The following is a 26,158-nucleotide window of genomic DNA, read 5'->3' as shown; positions in this document are numbered from 1 at the left end:
AATCCAGCGAAGGAACCCCTGACTCATCTGAGATATCCTAGAGGGACCGAGAGAAGATGCAAAGGGCACACTTTGTATAGAGTGGATATTGAAAAACGGACACTATTCCAGATGGGCCGTGATTTAGGATGGTTCGACTTATGGTTTATGATTTTTCGACTTTATGGTGGTGCAAAAAAATTATCTGCATTCACTAGAAACCGTACTTTGAATTTGGAATTTTGATCATTCCCAGGTAGCCACAGGCAGTCAGAAACTGGGATATGCTGGGCAGCCAGCAGAGCACCTCTTAATCAATCACCCGTCCTCGAAGGCGAGCAACTACAATAATAAGCTAGGGGTACTAAATGCATTTTGCTTAGGATATTTTCAACTTACAGTGGATTTACTGGGATCAATTTCATCGTCGCTCGAGGAACATCTGCACATGTAATTTTAGCTGCGGACAGTCCTTCAGTAGAGATGGAATAAACCTCTTAGGCAATACGCACAATTGGGCGCTATGGAAACACTGATTGGAGACAGGATGCCTACCTCAAGGAGAGCAATCTCCCAGAGTTCCCACCAGCAGGCTGGGAAATGACTGCTCTAAACTCCTTCCCCAGCCTGGAGCTGTCTCTCACTACCCTGAAAAAGGGCTTGGGGAAGGAAATCTGAGAGACTGCAGAACGAGTGAGAAAAAACTGAGAGGTGGAGGGGAAAATGAAAAGGAATAGGGGCTACGAAAAACAACTTCCCCCTGTCTCAAAAGATAAAAAGGGATGAGGATGTGGCTCAGTGGTTAAACGTCCCTGGGTTCAATCTCCAGTACAAAAAAAAAAAAAAGGAAAAATTAAAAGAAAAGAAAATCGAGTTCCTTGAATCCTGAGTTGGGGCTGGACGCAAGTAACTAAGTAGAGAAAGAAGTGTGGAGGAGGAGGATTAAAATCTAATTTGACGGCTTGATGATGAGGACAGAGACTGAGTTTGGGAGTGAATGAAGGCAGGAGAACAAGTGACCGCTCGCCCTGCGGAATCGAGGCTGCAGGTGAGGCAGCGGAGCAGAGCCGGGGCAGGAGAGTTCGGAGGCCAAGCGACTGGGACTGTGTGGAAAGTTGGGCCAAGAGAGGGACCGCCCCCGCCCAAGCCCCGCCCCTTCAGCGAGGCCCGCCCCTCCCAAGCGCGGGTTGAAAGCCGGAAGCTGGCTAAGTACCGCGTACTGCTTCACCGTAACTAAAAGATTCAGGGCGTTTCCGTGTGCGCCCCCAGTCCTGGGCCGCGAGACCTCGCCACCGTGACGCGGCCATGGGGGCTCTGCCCCGCTGGCCGCCCGTGGTTCTTGGACTCCCCATGGGGCTGCTTCTCCTGTATGTGAGCGCTCTGGCCCCGGTTCGCGCCTCCTTGCGGCTGTTGGACCACCCGGCACCGGTCTGTTCTCAGCAGGTGAGACCCCGAAGCGCGCTAGAGACGCGGACACGGCGAGAATACTGCGGGGGCGAGGGCAAGCAGAGGCTGGCGGCCCGGAACTACCGCCAGGGGTAGGACGTGAAATCTGCGTTGGGGGGTCTCATTAGGATACAGGGCGTGGACAAAAAGATCGCGGCGCTCTCGGAGTGGTGGGAGTTGCGGTATGGACGCGGGGGAAGTGGGAGTTGGATGGAAAAAGGTTGCCCGGCGCGTGTTGCACAACCCAACTCGCCGTCGTGAGCTGGAGGAGGGAGCGAAGACTCCGCCCGGGCCAAAGTTTGGGGAAGGAGACCCAGGCGCGCGGCCGGGTCTGGGAGGCTGGCAGGACTGGCTGGAAACCGGCTGCGGTAAAGGGAACGTGTCAGGGGCCAAGATGAGTCTGGACTGGACTCTATGCGGTGCGCTCTACACATATCCTCTACCCGGTAGCACAGCGTGACCCCGGGAGGCTGGAGGTGGCGCTTGAAATTTTCCCCTTTAGCTGGTGCACTAAAGCCTCCAAGGAGCCGGGAGTAGAGGACGAGGACTGACCTCAACTCCGCTTCTAGGGGACTTGGCAAGTAGAGCATCCCTGGTGAGCAGGGATGGCTTACAGGACTACAGGAGCACCAAGCAGAGAAACGCGGCATGACCATCTGCGGAGGAGCAGAGCCTTGAGTTTGTTTTTTGTTTTTGTTTTTTTTTTTTTGAGATGAGGCCTCGCTGTGTTGCCCAGGCTGGCTTTGAACTCCTGGACTCAAGCAGTCCTCTTGCCTCAGTCTCCCACGTGACTGGAACCTCAGGGGCGCGCCATGCAGATGATTCTTAAGACACTGTTCTTCCCACTACTACCTCTGCCACCAACACTCAGATCTGGGAACAGGGTGGGCACGCTGTGGGATGTAGGCAGATTTGTGATTGTCAAGGAGGATTCCCACACACATATCCCCATCTACCTGTCAGGTAGTTGCCTTGCAATGCAACTTTGACCTTTAAGAAAAAAATGGAACAGCAAAACAGATGCCCCCGCCTCCTCAAAATACACTTCCTTTCTCCCTTCCATGCTCTTTCCTCCCTGTTCTGGTTTCTCAGCTACTGCCCCCCCCCCAAACCATCCCCCACGTGCCCCTTACTGCACCACCATTGACCCCAGGGAATAATATTCAGTGTCTGAGTCAGAGGATGTGAAACAAAGGGATATTTCTCTTTAATATTGTAGAAGATTTACCAAAAGAGGGTGGAGAATGCCTGTTTTACAGAAAAAAAAAAAAGTTTTAAATGTAACCAATGTTGGGAAATGTCCTTTTGATTTCTACTGTTGGCCAAAACAGTAGACTCAAAAGTTCATCGGGTCCTTCCTGCAGATTGTGTCCCAACATGGAGGATTTGGTGTTCCTTTGTAGACGGCCATTTGTCAGGTACCTGCCAAATACAAAGTACTATGCTAGGAACTGAACCTGTAAAGAAACAATCCTGGGCCTGATGCAGTGGCACACGCCTGTAATCCCAGCTGTGTGGAAGTCTGAGGCAGGAGTTCAAATCCAGCCTCAGCAATGGCAAGGCACTGAGCAACTCAGAGAGATGCTGTTCTAAATAAAATACAAAAATAGGGTTGGGGATGTGGCTCAGTGTGGAGTGCCCCTGAGTCCGATCCCCAGCACCCACTCCCAAAAGAAAGAAACACTCCTGTGTCCAGGGCTTAAAATCATCTAGGAGGAATGTTGCTGTCTTAGAAGGCAACCTATAGCAAGCACATTTTGCACAACTGTAAGCATACCAAAGACCAGAGAAAGGAAAAATTACTTCCAGCTGGGCTAGTCCTTTTGAAAAGACATTTTGGCATCCCTGAGAGCTGGTGGGAACCTCCAAGAGGTTGGTTGGAGTATTCCAGGTGATAAAAGGGCCAGAGCCAAGGTCCTTAGGTAAATAGTGTGGCTGGAGTGGAGGGTCTGTGGAGCAGGAAAGTGTGAAAGGAAGTTCGAAGGGAGATAGGGATGTGATATGGGCTGGGCTAAAAGGGTTTTTTATTTATTTATTTTATGTGGTGCTGAGGATTGGACTCAGGGCCTCCCACATGCAAAGCGAGCGCTCTACTGCTGAGACACAACCCCAGCCCCCAGCCCCCACCAGCCTTTTTAAAGATAAGCTCTCACTGAGTTGCTTAGGGCCTCACTAAATTGCTGAGACTATCTTTGAACTCACAATCCTCCTTCCTCACCCTCCCAAGCCCCTGGGATTACAGACATGCCCACCGGCCTGGCACTAAAAGGGTTTTAGTCGTTGTTTTGTTTTGCATTAGTGATCAAACCCAAGGCCTTGCCTGATTCCAGAGAAGACTGGAGAGAAATGCTCATGGCCAGATTTGTCCATTTTCTTCCTTCCTCTTCCTCTCTACCTGCTCCTGGCTCACAGACAACTCATCTCCCTAGACAGCTTCCCTGTCTGTTGACTAGTCATTTTAGAAGAAGCTTCAGGTTGGCACAGTGGTACACATCCAGCTACTCTAGAGGCAGAGGCAGGAGGGTTGAGACCAACCTGGCAAAGTTCTGAAAAAGTCTTAGAATTTTAAAAAAGGGCTGGGAGAGTAACTCAGCTGTAGAATGCTTAAAGCCTTGGGTTTCATTCCCTGTACTAAGCAAAAGGAAAAACAAAAAACCACACCCTTCAAATTCTGACCCTCCCCCGAAGTTTTAGTGTATATAGCATGATATAGTGATGGGAAAGAAAGCCACAAACCTGAATTTACATCCCAACATCACTTAGAGTTTCTGTAACCTTGGGCAATTTAGGCTGGATCTGGGTTCCCTCATTTCCACAATGTAAGGAGTGGGTGACCACCTCAAAGTGAGCCACATCATTTTCCAGAATATGAATGCCCAACAAAACCCCGGTTGGACTTAGTCCTAGATGACTCCATCCTAAAATGGGAAGGAGGCTTCTGCATGCCTTTTCTTCTCCTAGCTCAAATGCAAGCACAGGATGTGGAGACTTGACAAATATGCATTGAGTGAAAGAACAAAAGAATGAGCCCAAGGAAGGAGTTATTAGCTTTGCTTGAAAAGCAGCCATAAACTGAGACCAGCCCCAGCACTGGTTCTGTCTGCCTGGATTTAGCACCTCAAAACCCTGATGACTGATTTCCCCACAGAAACCAGTCCTAGAGACACCATAAGTAATTGCATTTCCCTCTTTGGCTGGCCATCCCCCTGCCTGGGCTTTCTTGCAGGTTTCCCAAGACTGTCAGACTGAGGAAAGCCCATAAGCAAAGACAGTGACAACTTGGAGTTGGTCAGTAAGAACGTTAAACTCAGTTTCATAGACAGGATATACATTTCGTTAACAAGTTATTTTTTCCTGAACACTTGTGGTTTTCACTTGTGGTGATAGAATGACTGTTTGGTTTAACCCTTTTATCCTCTGGTTGCCAAAAGCCACTTTCAGTTCTACTGCTCTTCCAGACAGTAAAAAGTTGTGTTCTGTGGACACGCTTGCATAGTGTGGACACGCTTGCATAGTGTAGACACTGGAGCAGGCAGGACTGGGGACACTGTATGTGGTAAAACCAGCAATTAGCAAGTCCTGATTACCATGCCTGACTTCTCACCCTGGCTGCTTGCTGCTTTTGCCAGACTAATCTCCCATCAGGAGACAGTGACATCAGTTAGCATCCAGCAAACAGAAGCCTGCATCTTAGAGTAAAAAGACCTGGGCCGGATCCAGTCAAGCTTTCCCTATCACCGGTGCCAGTCACCCCAGTGTTAGGAGCCAGTGTCCTCATAAAAGGAGTGATCCTTGCCTCATAGGTTATAGGAGAGCTTTCACATGCCATATCACTCACAGATGAAAGCACCAGGCTGGGCACACTGTGGCACTGCACCAATGTTCACCTGGAGCTTGGTACCAGGAACTGTGTTGGCACATATGCTTTCTTCCAGTACTCATGACAACCTTTGAGATTGGCAGTGCTAACCTGCTTTAGAGGAGCCAGTTACTCTTTTCCAGGCCAACCATCAAGTGCTTGTGGAGCTGAGCAGGACCCTGTGTACAACTTCAAAGCCCACTTTTCTGAATCAGGCACCCAGTAATGTTCATTGAATGCCCAGAGTTAGTGCAATCTTTCATTTCTTCTTTTTAGTCTTCCCACTGTGGCTAGGTCTTCTCGTTTTTCTTCTTCCTTTTTTTTTTTTAATATGCTATGGATTGAACTCAGGGCCTATAGAGCACACTAGGCAAGTGCTCTACCACTGAGCTATAACCCTAACCCCAAGATAAGTTTGAAGTAAAGAAATTTGGCCAGGCACAGTGGCACATGCCTGTAATCCCAACAACTCAGGAGGCTGAGGCAGGAGGATCTCAAGTTCAAATCCAGTCTCAGCAATTTAGCAAGGCCATGTCTCAAAATAAAAAATAAAATGGGCTGGGGATATAGCTCAGTGGTTAAGTGCCCCTAGGTTCAAGCTCTGATACAAAAAGAAAAATTAAGGGTAAAGAATTTGTTAGAACAAGATCTTAGTATCCAAAAATAATCCTTAGTATTAATTTTATGTTATTAAAAATGTTATATTAATATAAATTCTGTGTTGAAATTCTAAGGGAAAATATTCACTATTTCTTTCCCTAAATTAATGTTTTTATCTTTTTTTCCCCCCTGGGCATTGAAACCAGGGCACTTTACCACTGAGCTGCATCCCCAACCCTTTTTGTTATCTTATTCTTTTTGTTTTATTTTGAGACAGGGTCTCACTAAGTTGCTCACACTGGCCTCTAACTTCAATCCTGTCTCATCCTCCCAAGTCACAGGTGTGTACTACTGGGCCCAGCTGTTTACCTCATTTTTCAATCTTTTTTCTTTTTTAACAACATTTTTTAAAATTTATTTTTAGTTGTAGTTGGACATAATACCTTTATTCTGTTTATTTTTATTTTTTTATGTGATGCTGAGGATCGAACCCAGGGCCTCGCACATATGCTAGGCAAGTGCTCTACTGCTGAGCCACAACCCCAGCCCCAACAACTTTTCTTTCAATGAATTAATTTCAGACGAGGTGTTGCTAAGTTGTCCAGGCTGACCTTGAACTTGTGATCTTCCTGCTCACCCTTCCCAGTGCCTGTGATTACAGTCATGTGCCACCATGTTGGATTCATTTTTCAACCTTTTTATCTGTTTAAAGCAACATCATAGAAAAACTTCTTTTAAAACTGGTACTAAGATGTTTAAAACAAAAACTGCAAATCCCTGCCTCACATCTAACCAGCTCCCCAAGGGCAATTGCTTAAAATTCCTTACTTATTTCCTCTAACGTTTGTCTCCATATTCCTAAATGTACTATGTTATTCATTCTTAATTTGTCAATTGTAGATATTATCTATTTTCGTAGATGAGAATTACATTACCCTCTTCCCTCCACTTCTCTTTGCCATTTTATATTATATCACAATTTAGTTAAATTGGTGTTTATTAAACAAGTAAGCAGTTTTCTCTGCAGAGCAGATTTGTGTCCTTTTGATTATATTTCTTTTTTTGATAAGTTTATTTCCACCTATTCCTCTGAGATGATCATTGCTTTAATTTTTCACTTGTATAATTTTCCATGTAACTAGTCTTGGTTTTTTCTATCAGATTTTTCTCATTGTATTTTCCTTCCAATCATCAAATATTCCATCAATTCCATTTTCCCTTCCCCCAGAGAACTCTCCCAGAGCCCTCTGTCCACCAGCCCCGACCTGAACTGATTCCTCTGTGAACCTATAACATAGCTCTGATACCAGACATCCATCATGGTCAAATCTGCCAACTCCTGGATCCTGTGTCTTCCTGCTTGAGGTCATTCATACATCTCCTGGAGCATATGCTCCTGCAATTTTCTAAGTTTATGAGGGACAGATATAAATATATAATAAACTATGTACATATGTATGTATATGTGTGTGTGTATATATATATATATATATATATATATATATATATATATATATATATTTTTTTTTTTTTTAGTCTTTCCTGAAAATATCTTTATTCTACTCTCACCTCTTTTTGATAGTTTGGCTGGATATAAGTAGTCTAAGAATTATTTTCCTTCAGCATATTGAAGACATAGCTTTATTGCCTTCAAGCAAACAGTACAGATGCTAACAAAGCCAATGCCATTGCGTTTCCTGCTCTTTCTAAGATATTTCACCTGTTTTTTTCTTTCTGGAAACTTTTAAAATCTCCTTTTTATTATGGTATTATAGTGTTTTGTGGTATTTGGGCCTTGGTCTGTATCTTTTTTCTTCATTTGCTATATAGGTCATTGGAGCTTTTTAATTTGGCAACATGAGTTCTTCAGCTCTAGAATGTCTTCTTCTTTCTTTTTTCTTAATGATTTCTTCCCATTTATTTATTTTTTAGTTGTTGACGGACCTTTATTTGATTAATGTATTTATATGCAGTGCTGAGAATCGAACATAGTGCCTCACACATACTAGGCAAGCACCCTACCACTGAGCCACAACCCAGCACCCCCACACACTTTTATTTATTCACTTTTTCATAATCCAGACTAATTGTATCTTATGTTCCCTGAGTTAATTCTCTAATGTTCGTGTTTCTTCTAGTTTTGTTTGTATTTGTTCTAGTTTCAGAGAAATTTCCTTGATTTTTATAGCCCAACCCTTTGGTCTTTATTCTTTCTATTTTTTAGTTGTTGATGGACTTTTACTTCATTTATTTATTTTCATTTGGGGTGCTGAGAATCGAACCCAGTGCCTCACACATGCTAGGCAAGCGCTCAACCACTGAGCCACAATCCAAGCCCTGGTTTTTATTGTTGAAGTTCGTTTTTTTAGTCTCTGCTTACTTTCTCACAATATCCTGTCCTTGTCTTATGAATGAAATGTCGCCTCTTCTCTCTTTGGAGCTATAATGGTTTTATTTGTTTTAATTTTATTCTGTTTGAAGCATTGTCTTATTTCCTCCAGGAGCATTATTTAAAATTTTGTTTTGATCTATTTTTATACAGGAAACCCATCTCAATTATTGGATACTCCTTGGCTGTCTGAGAATATTTTAAGGAAGATATTAGCTCAGTGGTAGAAGAAAGCTCCTGGATTCAAATCCCAGTACCACCAAAAAAAAAAAAAAAATCCCATTATAGTTTTCATATGGTTTGAGAAGAAGTTAGAATATGTACATAGTTCATGCACTGTGACCTTTAAAGGAATTTTGTAGCTGCATTTTGCTTATATGCAGGTTTTTCTGTTTTGATTAAATCTTTTCCACCTCAAATTTCTTCTCTTTCTCTTTATCCCTTTTACCCTCAATAACCAGTGTGTTAACAGCTGATATAGATTTTTCCATGTTTTTCTATGTTCATATAATCATGCTCAACCATATGTAAATATATTAGGAGGCTTTTTCATCATTTATTTCTATAGAAAATGGGATTAAAGTACAAAAAGTTCTTTGCGACATATTTTCCTCACTCAACAACACAGCTATCTCTCTCGGTTATAGATATCTGTGTAACTAATTCTCCTTAATATTTACACAGTATTCCCTAGGAGATAGCAATCTATTCAAACAGTTCCATTTCAATGGATATTTAGATTTAAACTAGATCTTTCTTTATTCAGCCATTCTTCATTAATGAACATTCTGTACCACAGGAAAAAAAAGGAAAAGTTACCCTTTTTTAAAAAACTAGTGTAAGCTTAATTCTCAAACTTGATAAATCTTATACAGAAGAAGAAAGCTATGGGCCAGTTTCACTTATGAATATAGTTAGAGGCAATTCTAAATAATGTATTAGCAAATTTAATATAGCAGAATAACAGAATAATATACCATAATCTGGTATAATTTATTCTAGGAGTAGAAAGTTTGATCCATTATAGCAAATCATCAGTATAATCCATTATATCAGTAATTTGAAGGAGAAAATGTATGAAGCTATGTTCATAAATGCTGGAGAGTATTTGGTAAGCTTTTGGGATGCTAGCTGAGGATGAAGCTCAGTTGGTAGCATGCTTGCCTCGCATGCACAAGGCCCTGGGTTCAATCCCCACACCAAAGGGGGGAAAAGATTCAGGGATGCTCTTAAGAAAAGCTACAGGCATAATAGTAATAGAAGGGAAATACTGGGGCTGAGATTGTGGCTCAGTGGTAGAGTGCTCATCTAGCACGTATGAGGCCTTGGGTTCGATCCTCAGCACCACATAAAAATAAATAAACAAAATTTTAAAAAAGAAGGGAAATACTTATACATAGCAATAACTATCGAAAAGCAAGACCAAACAGTAGCTCAGTATGGTGACATACCAAGCTATTTTCATCATTCTCAGGACTAGAGGAGGATACCCACCAGCACCATTGTCAGTCAGCTGTTTTCAGACCTTCCCACTTCCTCTTGGTCATCATGGGCATCATTTTGCCATGGTTTTTAAGAAGCTGCCAGTGGATAAAATGGAATTAATTCCAAATGGAGTATCCATCTGCCTTTTCTAGAGGAGCTCCCCATATGAAGATGATTGAACCAGTTTCTTATCCTCCAAGCCTCCATCCTAGGAGTTTCAAGTGGGAGGACAAAGGACAGGGTCCTGGGAGTTAATCTTACCATTCAGAAAAAAGCAGGCATTTGTCAGAGGGAGAGCAGAGGACGCATGCTGGCCTCTGCTGAATTTGAGGAGCACCTCAAAGGCTGTGATGCAAGTCCAGGACCAGCAGCTGGGAATTAATACTAGAAGCTGCACCGAGTGCAGGGTCTAGACCCCAAGAGCATGTGCACTGGTGTCCTAAAGAAGAGCACATCAGAGTCAATCTGGAATGTGTCCAGACTGATCCCTATGTCCACTTCATGTATGAGCCCCAGGGGCTCATCTGCTCCCTCCCAGGCCTCAGCCCTGCTCTCTGCTCCTTCTTAAGAGAAGCAAGTGCCAACCCAAATAACAAGGAATAATACACCATAATCTGGTATAATTTATTCTAGGAGTGCAAAGTTTGATCCATTATAGCAAATCTTGCACACATACCAAACTACTTTGTTGGTTTTAAATGTGTGCTTTTGATCTGCTTCAGCCCAGAATGAGTTTGGTCCATGTGAGCAGCTAGAAGAACTCAAAGTACCTGAGCCTGAGTTCCAGGGTCTTCCCTTCTGCACTGCCAAAACTGAACACGTAGAAGTCACCCCTCAGAAGAATGGTTTTATATTCCGAGCTCTCCTTCAGGCCCTAAGTTGGATCCCAAGCCCCCGACATTTCTAGAAAGTGTATAAGGACTTAGGTGGATTTCCCATAACTGGTCTGCTTCAGGACTCATGATTTGGCTCTCATCCCTCCCACCTTTTAACCTTTGGTTATCCAGACCAAAGGTTGGAAGCCTCAAGAGATTTGGAGACCTTTTCACGATGGTGCCCCAAGACAAACCTCTCAGTGTCTTTTTTTTTTTTTTAATATTTACTCTTAAGCTTTAGGTGGATACAATATCTTTATTTTACATTTGTGTGGTGCTGAGGATTGAACCTGGTGCCTTGTGCATGCTAGGTGAGCGCTCTACCACTGAACCACAACCCCAGCCCCTCTCAGTGTCTTTTAAAGTTGTAAAGTTCCCAGCTTCTAACAGTTACTTATAAAATCTCCACTTCCATTTTGCCATCTATCATGCCCCTTCCCCTTGGTTGGTCAGGATGAAAGAAGGGTGGGGAAAGACCTCCCAGAGAGATCCCCAAATGTGGAAAGGGAGAGCTGTGTAAGTTTTATCCCCACAAATGAGCTTGGGAAGGTGTCTGGAGTCCAGCAGTGCATGGGTTAAGTTCTTTCTCAGCTATAATTACTACCTTCTTTCTTTCCACAGGAGCTAGACTGCAGAGTCAAGAACAGTAAGTCCTCTTTTTTTTTTATTCTTCTTGTTGCTTTGTTAATACTGTGATTGGCTTGTGCTGATTTCTGGCAGCATATCTGCAGCCCCTCTACAAGTTCAGGCTGTAGTAATCCCAAACGTGTCCCAGGTGTGGGCACCTGTGCTTCGTATGGAGAACATTTACATGTAGAAGTCGGGTAGTGTCATTTAGATTTTGAAAGTATTCTCTCAAGTGCTGCCCTAGTGTACCTTTAAGACAATTTGATCTGCCACGGCTCTTACTGTAAAGTGAGACATCTGTGGTGTTGGTTGTTTTGTTTTTTGGTGCTGGGCATGGAACCCAGGGCCTCACATAAGCTGGTCAAGCCCTCTACCACTGAGCCACATCCCCAGCTGCTTGGCTTGGTTTCATTCAAGGGTGAGGCACATACTTCTTGTGTCTGTGCTGATTAGGGACCCCAACATGTAAAAATCAGCTCTTACCACTGCCCATGATCCATTTCCAACCCCTGCTTCTACTCAAAACTCATCTCCCTAAATTGCCCTTTAGACTCAGAGCTTTGTGGTTACCCCAGACCAGCCTTAGAAAAGAGCAATCGGACAGTGGGGCTGAGGACCCCAGGAGGGTCACAACTGGAGGGTTGCAAGCTGGAAGGTTGCAGGCCCTAAACCTTTCAGGAACTAGCTCTCTGGGCCTCTTGGGGATAGGAAAGGTGCCATCTCTGATTGTTGCTTCTCCCTGGCTACCAGGTACTTGCCTGGATGACAGCTGGATCCACCCTCGGAACCTGACTCCCTCCTCCCCAAAACACATTGAGATCCAGCTGCGTCTTGCCAGAACCCAGCACGGAGACCTGGTCCCTGTGGTGCACATTGAATGGACACTACAGACAGATGGTGAGTGGGCATGTCAGCCAGGCCCTGGGGTTCCACCACGTCCAAGTGAATCCACAGCTAGACATCGCCTCCCATTCAGACTCAGAATTAGGCTCTGGTCCTGTGCTCAGACTTGAAGGCTGCAATTCAGTGCTGGAAGGATCCATCAATCGTTCTGCCAATACCTTTTCAGTGTTTTAGAGGCGAGCCCACAGCAAAATCCTGTCATCACACTATCCTTCATGGAAGACCTAAAATTTTTATTACCCTGGGCAAGTTGTTAATTTTATGAAAAATTCCAGATGTTTACTGGAAAAATAGTAGCACATTTGCCAGCACTTTTTCCCTTAACTTAGGGGCCAACACTTATTAAAACATCCCCTAAACCTATTCAGAGTTAGAGTCTGATTACAGATTTGGGAAGACTGGGGGCTAAATAGAGCCAACCCTGGTGAACAGGTCTGGGGTTGGTTCCCTCTGAGTCCCCAGCCCACAGGCTCGCTGCTCCTTCTCTGAAAGAATGGCGGAAATTGCTGCTGTGAGACGCAAGTTTGCACAGCCTCTGCTGCTGGTCTGGTGTAAAGTGCCACTTATCCTCACCTAGCTGGGTGGCAGCTGTCTGAAAGGCGGTAGGCTGAGGCAGAGAGTGAGCTGAAAGGAACAGGAAGTGGGGGGTTAGGCGAGATGGGCAGGTTTTCCTTTAGGAGTGAGCAAGCCTAGCAGATAGGGAAGTGGCACACCCAGTGGTTTATGCAGCTGCATCTGTTTGTCTCCTCTCCTCCCTCTGACCTTTAGCCAGCATCCTGTTCCTTGAGGGTGTAGAGCTGTCTGTCCTGCAGCTGAACACCAATGAACGTTTGTGTGTTGAGCTTGAGTTTCTGTCCCAACTGAACCATCACCGCAAGCGGGTAAGAAGACAGCTCCTGATCGGATTGTGTTCTTCTGATGACACCAGTGTGACTTGTCCCCATATTGGACCCTAACTTAGAGTAATAAGAAGGTGCTGGAGGGTCTGAGGAATTCAAGATGGCTGCTCCCAGAGAACGTAGTGTCTGCTGTGAGCCATGGGGGGGGGGGGGGCACAGCCTAATATTCCCACCCTTGCTTTTTCCTCACATTTTACCTACCTATTCATTCTCCTCCTCTGTTCCCTATCCCCCACCCCAGTATTCCGGGAATTAAACTCAGGCCTCCTGCAAAATGCTCTGCCACTGAACTACCCCAGGCCCTTTGCTATTCATTCTTAAGGAAATTGAATTGGAAGACCACTTCCACAGCTCTACCTCCTGGGTCTGTAACTTGAATTGATCCAGGGCCTGCCTCCAAGAGGAATAACTCCCCAGGCCAAAGACCTGCTATGGGTGGGGTGTGGGTGTGAGTGTTAACAGTTGGGTCTGGTTTTGCTTTTCACAGCTGGAAGATAAAATGTTGGTCTTGTGTAGTTAGTTGAAAGCAGCCGCTCCCAAAGCTGTTCCCTGGACCACCAGCAACCCTTGGGAACTTGTTAGAAATGCGTGTTCTCTGGCCCCATCCCAGACCTCCTGGAAAAAAATCTCTGAGGGTGGGGCCCAGCAGTTGGTGTTTAAGGACCCTCTGTCTAACCTGATATAGGTGCTAGTTTGAAAAACTACTGGTTTAAATTTGCAGATGATTGCTTTAAAACAAATTAGATCTGCCAAAGACATAAGCACCGAAGGCAGAGCCCCCCTCAATGTTAAGTGAGGACCCCAAACTTGGCTGCTATGTGGAGGGCGAGGACCTGGTGCCTTGATCTACTTAGAAGCAAAGGACCCCCCCAGCCCCCTCCACCAGGTCATTAGAATGGGGTTTACTCTGGAGGCTGAGGTGGAGCATCACCTAGGCCGGGAGTGTGAGGGCAGCCTGGGCAATGCAGCAAGGCCCTATCTCTCAAAATTTTTTTAAAAAAGGAGTTGGATTCTATATCTGTACTATCTGGAAGGTAGCTCAGTACAAACGTATCTCACTGCAGACCCAGGGTGAGAGGGATCTCTAGCTCTCCCTCTGCTCTTATGTGCTTCAGAACATTCTCCACAGAGACCCCCCACTATGCCTTGTAAGAGGAAGAGTCAGTGAACAGTATATAGCTGCCTCTTGTGTTCCAGGTCCAATAGCCTCAAGCCCTCCAGCTCAGGTCACTTACGCCCATTGTTCGGGAATTCCAGAGAGCTGATGGGAGGGGGAGGGCTGCTTCCACTGTCCACCAGATGTTCTGCAGGGGCTTCTGTTCTGTTCTGTTTGGGTGCCAGGGGTGGAACCCAGGGCCTTGTGCTTGCTGAGCTCTGAGCTCCTGCTCTACCACTGAGCCACACCCCAGCCTCTGCCCTCCTCCTCTGCATTTGACAAGGCTCTCTACTGATGAGGCCAGCCGAGGTTTCTTAAAGCAGGCAGGAAAGACCAGAGAAAAACAGAGGAAGACACTGTGCCTCCAATTTCAGATTCTGCTGTGGTAGTTGTTTTATTCCTACTTCTGACTGGTTTGGGGGGAAGGTAGGGATGGGATCCTGTGGGCCCAGATGGACGACAGGTGTGTGTGACCCACCCAACCTCCCCTCCTCCCTTCTCTTCAGTGGCGTTTTGCCTTCAGCCACTTTGTGGTAGAACCCGGCCAGGAGTATGAGGTGACTGTTCACCACCTGCCCAAGCCCATCCCTGACGGGGACCCAAACCACCTGTCCAAGAAGCTCCTTGTGCCAGGTAAGAGCCTCCTCTTAAGCCATTTCCTCCATCATTCAACTCTGGGATGAGAAGCTGGCAGCAGGGGCAGACAGCAGCCTCCCTGCTGCGTTCAACCACGGCTTATCGCCAGCATGTGGTACCCACAGAAAGAATAGGCGCCCGGGTCTGGGAGCTCCTCAGCGTGAGGCTCAGCCTCCACCCCTTGAAGGCAGCCCCTTCTTAATTAGCCAACACTGGATATGGGCCCAGGATCCCAGGAGTGTGATGGGAATAAGAGCCCTTCCCTCTATCCAGAGAACTAGCTCGAGCCCAGAAAATGTCAGGAAGATAAGTCACGCTGGGAAGAGCGGTGGCTCCTGCTCTCAGCCTAGTTCCAGTCACATTCTTCATTCCCGCCCCCCGCAACACACACCCTGTCTGCATTTGTCCCACCCATCTCCATTATCCCACTTTCTTCTCTCCCCTCACTGACCCATGCTGCCTGGGATCACTGCCAAGTCTATCTTCTAAAGCATACTGGACACCTTCTATCTATGTCACCTTCTATACCTCTGTCCTCCCCTGAATCTCAGCCATTTCCTACATTTCTTGTTCAAAGCCAGGTACATCTAGAACCTCAGCCCACTGAGGACAAGGTCTGAGTCTTCCACACTTCTGTACTGTTCAGAACCTAATAAATCTCCTTGTTTATGTAGCTGGTTAGGAAATGCTTGTTGGTTTTTGATGCTGAGGATCTCAGCCAGGGCCTTGCATGCTAGGCAAGCACACCCCACAGCACTCTACCCCAAGCCCAGGAAATACTTAAGGATGGTGATGACCTTCTTCTTATACACACACACACACCAATGAATCAGTAAGATTCATTGTTCTCTGACGTGTTATTGCATTTTCTAGGTTTGCTTTTAGTGGGCTCTTCTACTGCAGTGTCATCTCCAGAGGGCAGGACTTTGTTTTACTCACTATGGTGTGTTTAGTGCCCAATGCCCAGGACAGTGCAAGTCTCAATAGGTCTTTGTTGAATGAGTAAATCTCCCCACCCCCTCTCCTGTTCCTAAAGTAGACTGACTCATCCTGTCCCTCTAAGGTAGTTCAAACTTGCCACCTGTCTTTTTAAACCAAAGGAAAAGATTATAATCAAGGAGATTAGGGAAGACGGATGCTTTAGTCAGCTTTTTTGCCACTCTGACTAAAAGACCTGACAAAAACAATTTAGAGGAGGAAAAGTTTATTTGGGGGCTCACAGTTTAAGAGATTCCATCCATAGATGGCTGACTGCATTCCTCAGGGCCCAAGGTAAGGCAGGACATCATGGCAAAGAGTACGACAAAGGAAAGTAGCTAGACACATGGTACCCAGGAAGCAGAGAGAGGTCTCCTCATGACAAAATATAAACCACAAAGGTATACCCCCAGTGCCCCACTCCTCTAGCCACACCCTGATTTTGGTTCCCATCCAGTTAATCCTTATGGGGGAGGAGGGGATTGATTCACTGATTGGGTTAAGGCTCTCATAGCACAATAATTTCACCTCTTAATCTTCTTGTATTGTCTCACACATGACTTTTAGGGGACACCTCATATCTAAACCATAATAAGGGACCAAGAATATCACTATTGGGGACTGGGGTTGTGGCTCAGAGGTAGAGCACTCGCCTAGCATGCGTGAGGCACTGGGTTCAGCACCACATAAAAATAAAACAAAGGTATTGTGTCTACCTACAACTAAAAAATAAATATTTAAAAAAAAGAATATCACTGTTGGGCAGTGATCCTCAGTGTGGTCTGTGGACCCAGCAGCATCAACAGATTGTCTGGGAACTTGTTAGAAATGCAGATTCTCAGCACCCACACAGATCTGCTGAATGAGGAACTAGTGATGATGATGTCCACAAAAGTTTGAGAAACTGCTGTGGGGACCAAAGTACTTCTCAGCCTATAAAAAGGCAGAGGCATCTGTGGGCCAGGAAGCTCCGGGTGGGGAGAGAAAGAACTAGAAGGAGCAAGACTGTGGCTACCCAAAGTGCGCTCAGGAGGCATATACTAGAATCAGGAAGGTTCTCTGAGAGAGAAGGGCTGAGATGGACAGGTCACTGCCAATACACTGGATCTTTGGCCAGTGGCAGCAGTCCAGTCCTGGAGCTTGCTATAAAGGGACCGTCTTTGAACAGTCTTCCCAAGGAACATGATTTTGGCTGCTGTTGCCCAGAGTCTGGAAGAGCAGACTTCCTGAGGCAGAGGCTTAATTGTTTCTCTTTCTGGGTTGGCAGATTGTGAGGACTTCAGGATGAAGATAACCACGCCATGTGTGAGCTCAGGTAACTGGCTGGCCTGGGAGAACTGTACCCAGTGCAGACACATGCACGTGCACACACATGGGCGTGCACACCCCTTCTCACTCCCAGCCCACATCTGTGCCCCTGACAGGCAGCCTGTGGGACCCCAACATCACCGTGGAAACCCTAGAGGCCCACCAGCTGCGGGTGAGCTTCACGCTGTGGAACGAATCCTCCCATTACCAGATCCTGCTCAACAGTTTTCCACATATGGAGGACCACAGCTGCTTCGAGCACATACAGCAGATACCTGCGGTAATGGTCACCCCTCTGACATAGCTCCAGAGCCCAACACTGCCAAGTCAGGAGTGGCCTGGGCGCCCAGCGAGCTGTAGAGTTGGTCTTTCTTTCCATCTTTTAGCTGATGAAATAGAGTCAATTCTGCCCTGCCCACCACCCCCTGTCCTTTTTGTTCTTCCTTCCCCCATTCTTCCCTTATTCTCTATTTTGCTGTTTTTATTCTACTTGATTACAAAAAGGATTTATATGTGTGTGTGTGTGTACACACACACACACACACGGGCACGCGCGCACTGGGGATTAAACCCAGAGGCATTTCACCACTGAACCACATCCCCAGCCCTTTTTAATTTTGAGACAGGGTCTTGCTAAGTTGCTTAGGTCCTTGCTAAGTTGTTGAGGCTGGCCCTGAACTTGAAGTCCTTCTGCTTCCTGTGTTGCTGGGACTACCTCAGTGGCTGGGTGTGAGCCACTGAGCTTGACTCCAAAAAGGATTGAAGATTAAAAAAGAAGAAGAAATGTGGGAATTAAGACAAAGGGGGCCTACAGATAAGAAATAAGATGAAGCCAGGTTAGTGCAGAAAAGATGTGCTGTGTGGTCTGTCCCCCTCTGGGTGTGAACACAGATCTGTCCTACAGTCCCCAGCAACCACGCAGAGGGGGAAATACCAGTTACTACTGTGTTTATCAGTTGACAGCAAACCACTCGCCCTGCAGAATGGTCGATTTTTCTGGAATAGAAATCTGAAAAGCGTTTCCCCCTCTGGCCTTCCTGAGAAGTGCATTTGGTCCATGAGGGTGATGTCCCCAAGCTTCTTGGGGATGTGATGCAGCAAGTTCGTATCCAACTGGCCTTTTCCGTCCTCCTCTCTGCAGCCCAAACAAGAGGAATTCCACCAGCGAGCCAACCTCACTCTCCCGCTACACAACTCTAACTGGTGCTGTCGCCACCGAGTACAGGTGGGTGGGCGTGATGCACACAGGTGTGGGAGAGTGTGCACAGGTGGGCCTTCCTGCCAGGGGGCGAGGTAAGCAAGGGCAGCTGTGGGCCTGCGCTGTATCCGGCCCCAGCACCGCTCTGTCTGTAATGCCCTGGCAGGGAAGGCACCAGCCTGCCTTTCAGCTGCCCTGTTCTCCCAACCCCACCTGGGCAGGGGACCTTTGACCCATTGCACAGATAGAAGATCTGGTTCAGCAGCCCCTGGAAAGATCTTTGGGTTTCTTGATAGAGTGTTTTAACGTTGCCTAGGCTGGACTCAAAGTCCTGGGCTCAGATGATCCTCCTGCCTCAGACTCCTGAGTAGCTGGGGCTACACACAAGCGCCAACATGCCCAGCTCAACAGCCACATGGAGATCTGGCCTAGCCACCCAGGGTCCATTACTTGCAAATGGCCCGTGCTGTTGAGAAAGCATGGGGATGGGTGTATGTTGCCACCTCTCAGAGGCCCTCTTCCAGTTCTTCCTCTTCTCTCCCAGGTCCAGCCCTTCTTCAACAGCTGCCTTAATGACTGCCTTAGACACACCATGACCATCCCCTGCCCAGACGTTCCAGAGACTTCAGGTAAGAGGGACACCTCTGCCCTGGGTTGTGTCTGTCTGGGGTGAGGTTGGGTGAAGGTCATCCCCTGGAGCTGAGTCCTGACCTGGTCCTAGGTGTGGCGGAGAGGTGGGGAGGGTGACTTAATTTGAGGACACTCTCCTGAGCTTCACTCCCCACAGCCCTTCATAAGCTGTGTGGCCTTGGGCAGAGTTTGTGGCTTCCTTGTCCTTAACTTCCTTGACTGGAAGATGGGGTTGTTACTAGCACACAGTTACAGTTAGGCACCAATAAAATGGAAGTGCTTTACTTCTTACAAATTGCAAGTCACAGTATGGTGAAGTTGAGACTCCCCACCCCAGGCTCACAAATGAGGAAACTGAGGCAGAGATGTTAAATAGCTTGTTCCAGATCACATGCTAAGGTGGTGGAGAGCCCCAGCTTCCTACCTGAGCCAGTTGCCTACTTCTCCTTCAGAAGCCATGGGTCCCCAACTCCCACAAAGCCATCGCCACATGCCAACAACAGACATGGCACAGGCTGGAAGAGACCTGGCCTTCCGAGTGGGAGGTGAGGCACCTCTTCTTAGACCAACAACTGAGGGTGCTTCGTGTAGGTGGCTGCATTATTTTTGACCCATATCCAAAGTATTGGGTATAAGGTTAGGGTTAGACCCTCCGTGGACATGAGTGATGGGTTTTTTAATTACTGCTAATAATTAAGAACACTCTTTTCTCTTTTTTCTTTTGTTCTAATTGCAGTCAAAATTGCAGGTAAGCTCAGATCCCTTCCCACATTCCCCAGGGGTCAGAGGGGTTCCTGACTGAGCCTTGTACCCAGCCAGGCAGTCAAGGCTGAACCTGAGGCTCAGTGTGTCCTGGTGCAGGCCAGAGAGGACAGAGCCAGGGACTGGGGAATGGCGCTGGGACCCTTGCTGTCACTCACGCTGTTCTGCTCACCACAGAGTATATACCCCTGTGGGTGTATGGCTTCATCACGGGCATCTCTATCCTGCTGGTGGGCTCCATCATCCTGTTGATTGTCTGCATGACGTGGAGGATAACAGGTAAGGAGCTCTGGGACAGGCAGAGGGCTTCCCACTGTTCCTCATTTTTCTCTCTTTCCTTCTCCTCCTTTCTTAACCAGTCTCACTGCTAGACCTTCCCTATAAGGCTGTGCTCAGAGGGCGCCCTTCAATTCAGCCCTGTAATCTCAACTAAGTATAGACATTGCCTCTCTTACATTAAACAGTGATCCCAGTTTCCAGAAATCTAGAACATGGCATCAGGCTGATGTGGGCTCATAGACCACTGACTGCCTGGGAAGATGTCTTAATTCTCTGAGCCTTAGATTTGTCTGTTGTAAAATGACAAAGATAATACTGACACCATAAGACTGTTATAAAGATTAAGTGAATAATACAAACGGTATCTCAAAAAAGTCTGGGGATGGAGCAAACCAGATGCCCTTTAGTAGATGAATGGGTAGGGAAATTTTGTATATGCACACAATGGAATATTACTTAGCTTTAAAAGAGAATAAAATCATGGCATTTGCAGATAAATGGATGGATATAGAGAATATAATGCTAAGTGAAGTAAGCCATTCCCAAAAAACCAAAGGCCTAATGTTTTCTTTGATATGAAGATGCTGACTCATAATGGTGATGTGGGGGGAGCATGGAAGGAATGGAGGAACTTTAGATAGGGCAAAGGGGAGGGAGAGAAAGAGAGGGGAGCATGGGGGTAGGAAAGATAGTGGAATGACTTAGATAGCATTACCCTAAGTACATGTGTGAAGACACGAATGGTGTGAAAATACTTTTTGTACAACCAGTGACTTGAAAAATTGCGCTCTATATGTGTAATATGAAATGAATTGCATTCTGCCATCATGTATAACAAATTAGAATGAATAAATAATTTAAAAAAAAAAAAAAAGGTCTGGGGATAGACCTGAGTGGTTGAGTGCCCCTGGGTTCAATCAAGTGCTCCTGGGTTCAGTCAAGTGCTGGGGGTATTGCTCAGTGTCAGGGCACTTGCCGATCTCATGTGAGGCCCTGGATTTAATTCCTAGCACTGTAGGGAAAAAAAAGAAAAGGTAAAATAATGATGTTAGCAGATATTTTTGTTTTGTTTCATTTCTGCCATTGTAGAGTGTGTGTGTGTGTGTGTGTGTGTGTGTGTGTGTGTGTTTTGCTAGGGACGGAACCCAGGGCCTTGTGCATGTTAGTCAAGTGCTGTATCACTGAGCAGCATCCCCAGCTGCCATAATACTTCTGACCATTTCCTGAAGTGCTGCATGCTGCCAGGTAAAGGAAAGGAAAACCCCACTAGTTACACACTGTCAATAGATTGCCCTTTTAAATTAGAAAAGGACCAAAGAGTAAGGATTGAAATTAAGGTTCCAAATCTTTGGTGGTGGTACAACACTGCTTGTATAGTGTATGTGAAACCCTAAGTTCGCACAAAAAGGAAAGAAAGAATTAATTAATTAAAATAACTCTTACATGGTCATCCATGAACTCTCTTCACCCCAAATGTCACAGAAGAGTCTGTTCCATGCAGTTTTTTCATCACATGTCCAAGGGTTACAATTGCCTAAGTATGTTGGTTCCCCTTCCTCACCTCAAAAATACCAGGAGGAAATGTTGTAAGTGGCTGGGTGCAAGCTCTGGAAAGAAATGTCATAGGCTATCTGCCTCTTGCAAGGACACTTCTGGGGAAGAACTTTCCTGCCAGTAGAGTTTGTTCATGAAAGTTCCTCCCTGGTCCCTCACCATGGCTCAGATCCCCAATTTCCCTGCAGCTTAGCCTCTGTGACAGGCCTCGCTGGGTCAATACCACAAATATCCCAGGGACCCCAGCTGACTAAGTGTGTACAATGCACAGGGCCCCTCACACACATGATCGCATCTACCACCACTTCAGACTCATTTTACACAGGAAGAAACTGAGTTTCAGAGGTGTTAGTAACACTAGCAACCAACCAGGCCTTGTGGCTGGGCAGCTCCCCAACATGGTGTCTCTGCGAAAGCCCAGAAGCCTCTGATAACCATTATCTGGAGGATTGCTATCTTATCAGTTGTCCTTTGTCAGGGGTGGTGCAGTGCTCCTGTGAGACACCCTGTGAGCTGGTCCTGGTCCCTGTTTCCCTTCAGTAGAGTCACTCCAATGTACTTCTTTTTATTTCAGGGTCTCATCATGAAAAATATGGAGATGACACCAAATACACTGGTCAGTATTCTGGTCTCTGAGGGGCTGGTTTGTGTGTGTTATTGTTTTTAAAGGTTGATGGTGGGTTCTCAGGATGAATGAATGGGTCACCTCTTGTGGTCTGGCCCCTGAGCCCCTCCCTTCAGAAGACCTCACATTTAGTACCCACCCTCTGGCACCTCACACAGAGGACTCTCAGGGTGCCCCAAACACCAAGGCTTAGGACACCATGTTTTTGGTATTGGGGATTGAACCAGGAGTACTTTACCATTGAGCTACATCCCCGGCCATTTCTTTTATATTTTATTTTGACACACAGTCTCACTAAGTTGCTTAAGGCCTGAGGCTAGCCTCAAACTTGTGATCCTCCTGCTCAGCATCCCAAGTCAATGGGGTTACAAGCTTGCGCCATTGTGCCTGGCTGGGACACCATATTTTTAATCACCCAGACAAAGAAAGAAAAGTAAGTATACCATATCTTGTGAAGAAAGGTCTTTCCTTGAGCATGCACATAGCCAGTCTTTGCACCATTTTTTTTTTCCAATTAAAATGATTAAAGTATAGGCTAAAGGCCAGAAAGGAATGTGAGAGAAAGAAAGGCACCAAACTGATTTTTTTCAGGCAGCCCAAACAAGGCAAGACAACATTTTGCTTCTTCTAAAAGACCTGGGTTGTGTTTCTTAAGCTAGAAAGACAAACTCTGTGCTTGATCCAGGGCCTTTACAGGCTGACCAAGAGGGACACTACCCTGGGCCTGGGGCATGGGGATTAAGCATGTGGTCTTGCTTTCCTTGGTTTCCCTTAGGTGTCCTGCCCACTACTGACCTGACCCCCCCACCGCTAAAGCCCAAGAAGGTCTGGATTGTCTACTCAGCTGACCACCCTCTTTACGTGGATGTGGTTCTAAAGTTTGCCCAGTTCCTGATCACCACCTGTGGCACTGAAGTGGCTCTTGACCTCCTGGAAGAACAAGTCATCTCAGAGGTGGGGGTCATGACCTGGGTCGGCCGGCAGAAACAGGAAATGGTAGAGAACAATTTCAAAATCATTATCCTGTGCTCCCGAGGTACCCGGGCCAAGTGGCAGGCCATGCTGGGCTGGGAGGAAGCCACTGTCCAGCTGCGGTGTGACCGTTGGAAGCCCACTGGGGACCTTTTCACAGCGGCCATGAACATGATCCTGCCAGACTTCAAGAAGCCAGCCTGCTTTGGCACCTACATCATCTGCTACTTCACTGGCATCAGCAGTGAGAGCGATGTCCCTGACCTCTTCAACATCACCTCCAGGTACCCTCTTATGGACAAGCTAGAGGAGGTTTACTTCCGGATCCAGGATCTGGAGATGTTTGAACCTGGCCGGATGCACCGCCTCCAGGAGCTCACAGGGGAAAATTACCTGCAGAGCCCCAGTGGCTGGCAGCTCAAAGAGGCCGTGGATAAGTTCCGGGAGTGGCAGACCCAGTGCCCTGACTGGTTTGAACGTGAGAACCTTTGCTCCACTGATGACCAGAACCTCCCATCCCTGGACGAAGAAGTGTTTGAGGAGCCACTGCTGCCACCAGGGAGCGGGATTGTCAGGCAGAAGCCCCTGGTGCGGGAACCTGCCTCGGAGGGCTGCCTGATGGTAGATTTATGCATGGGTGAGGAAGGAAGGGGAATGTCGAGGGTGGTACCCCAATTGCAGCCCCCGGGGGAGGCCATCCAAACTGTGGTGCTCCCCAGAGAGCAGGTCCCTGCTGCTTGTGCAGTGGAGCTGGTTCCTCTTGCTGACAGCAGCGACGCCAGCCGGCTGACCTTGGTGGAGGAGGGCGAGGCCTGCCCCCTGCTGGAGGATCGTGGCCTCCAGAGAAAGAACATCCTCTTCCTCCCCGTGGACCCTGAGGACTCGCCTCTCTGCAGCACTCCAGTGGCATCACCTGGCCACCTCCCCGATGGTGTGAGGGAGCAGCTGGAGGGCTTGATGCTCTCACTTCTGCAGCAGAGTCTGAATAGCCAGGCCCAGGGTGCATGGGAAGATGCTGCCCTGGTCCTCAAGGACCCCTCCATACCCTGTGAGGAGGAGCAGCGGCAGTCCGTGCAGTCGGACCAAGGCTACATCTCCAGGAGCTCCCCACAGCCCCCTGATGGGCTTGGGGAAATGGAGGAGGAGGAGGAGGAAGAAAAGGACCTAGGGAAGTCAGCTGAGCAGCTGTCTCCTGAGCTTCTGCAGGACCTGAGGAGCCTCCAGCAGCAGCTTTTCTTCCAAGATCTCCAAAAGAACTCTGGCTGGGACAGTGTGGAGTCAGAGAGGTCTGCTACAGAATAGCAGGCCGCTTCCTAGGGCCTCCCTGGTCCAGACCCTCCATAGGGTATTCATGTGCATGTGGGTGTATGTGTGTGTGTGTGTGTGTGAAGCATCTGCCTTTAAAATGTAGGTGTCTTATCAAGCATGGTGGCATGTCCCTGTGGTCCTAACTACTTGGGAGGCTGAGATGGGAGGATCAGTTGAGCCTAGAAATTCAGGATCAACCTGTGTGACAACAAGATCCTGTCTCAAAAATAAATTAAGGAAAATAAAACGTACACATCCTGATTCTGATCCCAGTACCCCTCCTTAACTTTTCTTTATGTGACCATCTGTTCATCTTGTGTCCCCACAAGAAGTCACAACCCATTCCCAGGAACTCGTGGATGAGTCATTCATTGATTCATTCAGCATTTATTTGGCACCTACTGTGTGCCAGGCATTTGGGATACAAAAGTATATTACACATGCCGCGGCCTTGGCCACCAAGGAGTTTAACATCTAGTGAGAACCAAAAATTAGCAAGCGTGGAATGGGGATGAAGGAACAAGGTATAAAGACTGAAGAGAGGCCTGGCAGGGCCCTGGCCCAGGGAGAAGCTGGTTTGGGGGAATGTCACAGTCCCAGGGAAGGGAGCAGCCTGGGGGGTGAGTGCTGGTGGGGGGGGGGGGGGGCAGGAGAGATGTGGATGGGGAGGAAGCCAGAGCTCGGGGTGGAGAGAACCTTATAGGCCAGGCTGGGAGCTGGGACAGCAGCCCAGAGGCCTGCTGAGGACGCCTTTCATGAAAGGTGAGCTGGTGCCCTGCAGGGGAGGGGACTGTGTGCCAGACATGCCTGGAAGTCACCTCAGATGAGTTTTAAAAGCAGACAGGATAGAGCGTGTGATGTGAAACCTAACAGCATTCAGCAGGGAGAAGAGTCTGGAATCCTGAGCTCACTGACTGGCCACCTGTCAGTGGGAGGGCTGTGGCCCAGCATTCCTCAGGGCTGCCTGCCTGGACCCTGGGCTGAAGCCCTGAGCTCAGGAAGCACTGGGCAGGGGGGTGCAGAGTGAGGTGCGGTGTGGGGCGGGGAGGGAAGGCAGTGGAGATCTAGGCAGGCCCTTTGGGGACAGGGAACGTGTGCTGCTGTGTACCTGAAGGTCTGAGGTTCAAGACAGCATTTGAGGAGAGATTCAGGCCCCAGTTTGAAGGCAGTTTTCCTCAAGCGCCTTCTTGGGGTAGACGGGAGCTGAAGAACACACAGGGATGCCTCCGATCCTGGCCTCGAGTGCTGTCCACTCTGGGCATCAGACCTTCATGTCTTCCCAGCTTCAGCGTGGAGAGGACTCTGATAGGACAAGAAGCCAACATCACAAGGCATATGTGCCTGGGCCTGTGCGTGCATGAAAGAGATTCAATAAAAAGTTGTTAACTCTGCCAAGAATTCCCACTAGTTATTTTGAGTCACATGTTACCGTAGATCTATTCTTTCTTGCAGACAGATTTTGCCTAGCAGCAGCAGCAGCAGGGCCACCAAGGCAGTAAGTACCAGCGTGTGCCCCATACTCGGTCCAGCAGCAGCAGCAAAGGACCAGAAGAGGGAGAAAAGGAATCAACCCCTCCCAACCACCAGCCTCTGAGGCTCCCTCTTTCTTCTCTAGTAATCCTGACAGTGAGCATCTTGGATCAAGATGCCAACCAAGCTTCCTGTGACATTTCCTCAGCTCCCAGTAGAT

The 26,158-nt window shown here is 47.4% G+C and overlaps 1 protein-coding gene across 3 annotated transcripts; it reads left to right on the top strand.

Moving 5' to 3' along the window:
• Window positions 1–1,198: 1,198 nt before the first annotated feature.
• On the top strand, window positions 1,199–24,735 carry Il17ra (interleukin 17 receptor A). Of its 3 annotated transcripts, none has more exons than XM_027951212.2 (13): window positions 1,199–1,422; window positions 11,255–11,279; window positions 12,011–12,157; window positions 12,932–13,044; window positions 14,725–14,851; window positions 17,100–17,147; window positions 17,257–17,420; window positions 18,282–18,365; window positions 18,883–18,967; window positions 19,705–19,716; window positions 19,908–20,009; window positions 22,138–22,179; window positions 22,964–24,735. In XM_027951212.2, exons 1-13 carry the CDS (start codon window positions 1,285–1,287, stop codon window positions 24,460–24,462), a joined length of 2,586 nt encoding a protein of 861 aa, XP_027807013.2. In that variant the 5' UTR covers window positions 1,199–1,284; the 3' UTR covers window positions 24,463–24,735. The 3 variants fall into 3 exon arrangements, with proteins under 3 accessions (XP_027807013.2, XP_071466387.1, XP_071466388.1); XM_071610286.1 differs by lacking the exon at window positions 19,705–19,716 and adding an exon at window positions 19,421–19,513; XM_071610287.1 differs by lacking the exon at window positions 19,705–19,716.
• Window positions 24,736–26,158: the final 1,423 nt, after the last annotated feature.

The sequence above is a fragment of the Marmota flaviventris genome, chromosome 3 (genome assembly GCF_047511675.1).
Source record: "Marmota flaviventris isolate mMarFla1 chromosome 3, mMarFla1.hap1, whole genome shotgun sequence".
NCBI classification, from domain to species: Eukaryota; Metazoa; Chordata; class Mammalia; order Rodentia; family Sciuridae; genus Marmota; species Marmota flaviventris.
The sequence above is the reverse complement of the archived record's forward strand: the minus strand, read 5'-3'. Positions and strand labels throughout refer to the sequence as shown.